This window comes from Cebus imitator, unplaced genomic scaffold, assembly GCF_001604975.1.
Source record: "Cebus imitator isolate Cc_AM_T3 unplaced genomic scaffold, Cebus_imitator-1.0 Scaffold234, whole genome shotgun sequence".
NCBI classification, from domain to species: Eukaryota; Metazoa; Chordata; class Mammalia; order Primates; family Cebidae; genus Cebus; species Cebus imitator.
In genome coordinates, this window is record NW_016107549.1 from 1,418,155 (window position 1) to 1,420,791 (window position 2,637).

General features: G+C 48.8%; 1 protein-coding gene across 3 annotated transcripts in view; it reads left to right on the top strand.

Annotated features, from left to right (window-relative positions):
- TRMT1 (tRNA methyltransferase 1) overlaps positions 1-2,637 on the top strand; it is a 13,930-nt gene that overhangs the window by 2,607 nt on the left and 8,686 nt on the right. For all 3 annotated transcript variants that reach the window (XM_017497678.2, XM_037727567.1, XM_017497679.2), the window contains 2 exons: positions 1,703-1,818; positions 1,899-2,011. In XM_017497678.2, coding sequence (XP_017353167.1) covers positions 1,703-1,818; positions 1,899-2,011 — 229 coding nt within the window. The remainder of the gene's footprint in view (positions 1-1,702; positions 1,819-1,898; positions 2,012-2,637) is intronic.

Below are 2,637 nucleotides of genomic sequence, written 5' to 3' on the forward strand. Positions count from 1 at the left end.
AGACGGGGTTTCACCATGTTGACCAGGATGGTCTCGATCTCTTGACCTTGTGATCCACCCGCCTCGGCCTCCCAAAGTGTTGGGATTACAGGCGTGAGCCACCGCGCCCGGCCTGTTGTGCCTGGTTTTTTAATGGCCCACAAGCCAAGAATTTTTAAAGTTTTTTTTTTTTTTAAGTGATGGGGTTTCACCATGTTGGGCAAGATAGTCTCAATTTCTTGACCCTGTGATCTGCCCACCTCAGCCTTCCAAAGTGCTGGGATTACAGGCGTTAGCCACTGCACCTGGCCTTTTTTTTTTTTTTTTTTTCACATTTTTAAAGGTTAAAAAAGAAGAATATGCAGTAGGGACCATATATTGACTCACAAAGCCTAAAATACCATCTGATCTTTTACAGAGAAAAAAAATTTTGTTTTTTTTCTTTTTTTATTTTATTACTTTAAATAATACTGTTTTTTATTTTTTTTTTAATCGAGATGGGGTTTCACCATCTTGGCCAGGCTGGTCTTGAACTCCTGACCTCGTGATCCACCCATCTCCGCCTCCCAAAGTGCTGGGGTTACAAGCGTGAGCCACCGCGCCCGGCGAGAAAAAAATTTTTACTTTTCTGACCCTGCTAGAATCCAAATAGTAATCATAGACAATGAAAAGTAATTAGTTGGGCATGATGACTCATGCCTGTAATCTGAGCATTTTGAGAGGCCAAGGCAGGAGGATTGCTTGAGAGGAGTTCAAGACCAACCTAGGCAACATAGTGAAACCCCTGTTTCTTTTTTTTTGTTTGTTTATTTGTTTTTCTTCTTTTTAATTTTTTTGAAATCCTTGTTTCTAGAAAAATTTTAAAATGAGGTGGCTCACACCTATAATCCCAGCACTTTGGGAGGCTGAGGCCAGTGGATCGCCTGCAGTCAGAAGTTTGTGACCAGCCTGGCCAACATGGTGAAACCCTGTCTGTACTAAAAATAGAAACATTAGCTGGGAGTGGTGGCATGCACCTGTAATCCCAGCTACTTGGGAGGCTGAGGTAGGAGAATTGCTTGAACCCATGAGGTAGAAGTTGCAGTGAGCCGAGATTGTGCCATTGCACTCCAGCCCGGGTGACAGCAATACTCTATCTCCAAAAAAAAAAATGTGTTAATGCGTCTATAAGCTGCTTGAAATGGTGTCAGGCAGACACGTCTTGTATTGTTTTAGATGTGTAGACTGAAGTCCACAAGGTGCTTTTCCTAAGGAAGAAAATTGTGCAGTTTAATAAATGACCAAGGCTGGGCGCAGTGGCTCACGGCTGTAATCCCAGCACTTTGGAAGGCCAAGGTGGATGGGTCACTTGAGGTCAGGAGTTTGAGACCATCCTGGCCAACATGGTGAATCCCCGTCTCTACTAAAAATACAAAAATTAGCCTGGCGTGGTGGCTCACGCCTGTAGTCCCAGCTACTTGGGAGGCTGAGGCACGAGAATTACTTGAACTGGGGAGGTGGAGGTTGCAGGGAGCCAAGATCACACCACTGCACTCCAGCCTGGGTGACAGAGCAGGACTCCAACTCAAAAATAAAATAAATAAACAATCAAGCCAGGACTTGAACTTGAGAATCTGGCCCTGGGGTTCAGCCCCAAACCACTGCACTGTAGGGGTTAATATGTGCAGGGGACAGAGAAGGTACCTGATGCAGGAGGCTGACAACCTGCCTGTCTTGCACCCAGGATGCTGATGTACCAACACCAGAAGGTGTCGGAGAGGTTCGATGTCATCGATCTGGACCCCTATGGCAGCCCTGCCCGCTTCCTGGACGCAGCTGTGCAGGCCGTGAGTGAAGGAGGTGAGGCCCGGATGGTGCTGGGGTCCGGAGAAGGGCTTGGGGTGTTTGGAGGGTTCTCACTGCCCAGCCCCTCTCCACAGGGTTGCTGTGCGTGACCTGCACGGACATGGCGGTGCTGACGGGGAAGAGCAAGGAGACGTGCTATAGCAAGTACGGGGCCATGGCCCTCAAGAGCCGGGCCTGCCACGAGATGGTGAGGGGCCCTCTGCCAGCCAACCAGGGAGATCCGGGGACAGGTGGTTGTCTGAGTCCCTTCCCGGTACACTTCCCCCTCCTCAGACCTGTTCAGCATCCTCCAGGCAGCCAGGGCCAGATGAATCCCAGGCCGATGATGACAGGCATGTCTGCAACGCACATAGTTCCTAAGAGCTTGGGCTGATACCAGAGTCATTGGGGACAGTGGCTTTGGCCAGGAGAGGAGTGCGTGGTTACATTATTTTAGTTTTCTGTATTAAAACAACTTTTTGGCCAGGCGAGGTGGTTCACGCCTATAATCCCAACCCTTTGGGAGGCCGAGATGGGTGGATCACAAGGTCAGGAGTTTGAGACCAGCCTGAACCAACATGGTGAAACCCTGTCTCTACAAAAAGTACAAAAATTAGCTGAGTGTGGTGGCACACGCCTGTAATTCCAGCTACTCGGAAGGCTGAGGCAGAGGCAGCAGTGTGCAAGATCGCACCACTCCACTCCGGCCTGGGATATAGAGCGAGACTCTGCCTCCAAATAATTTTTTTTTTTTTTTTTGAGACAGAGATTCACTCTTGTTGCCCAGGCTGGAGTGCAATGGCACAATCTTGGCTCACCACAACCTCTGCCTCC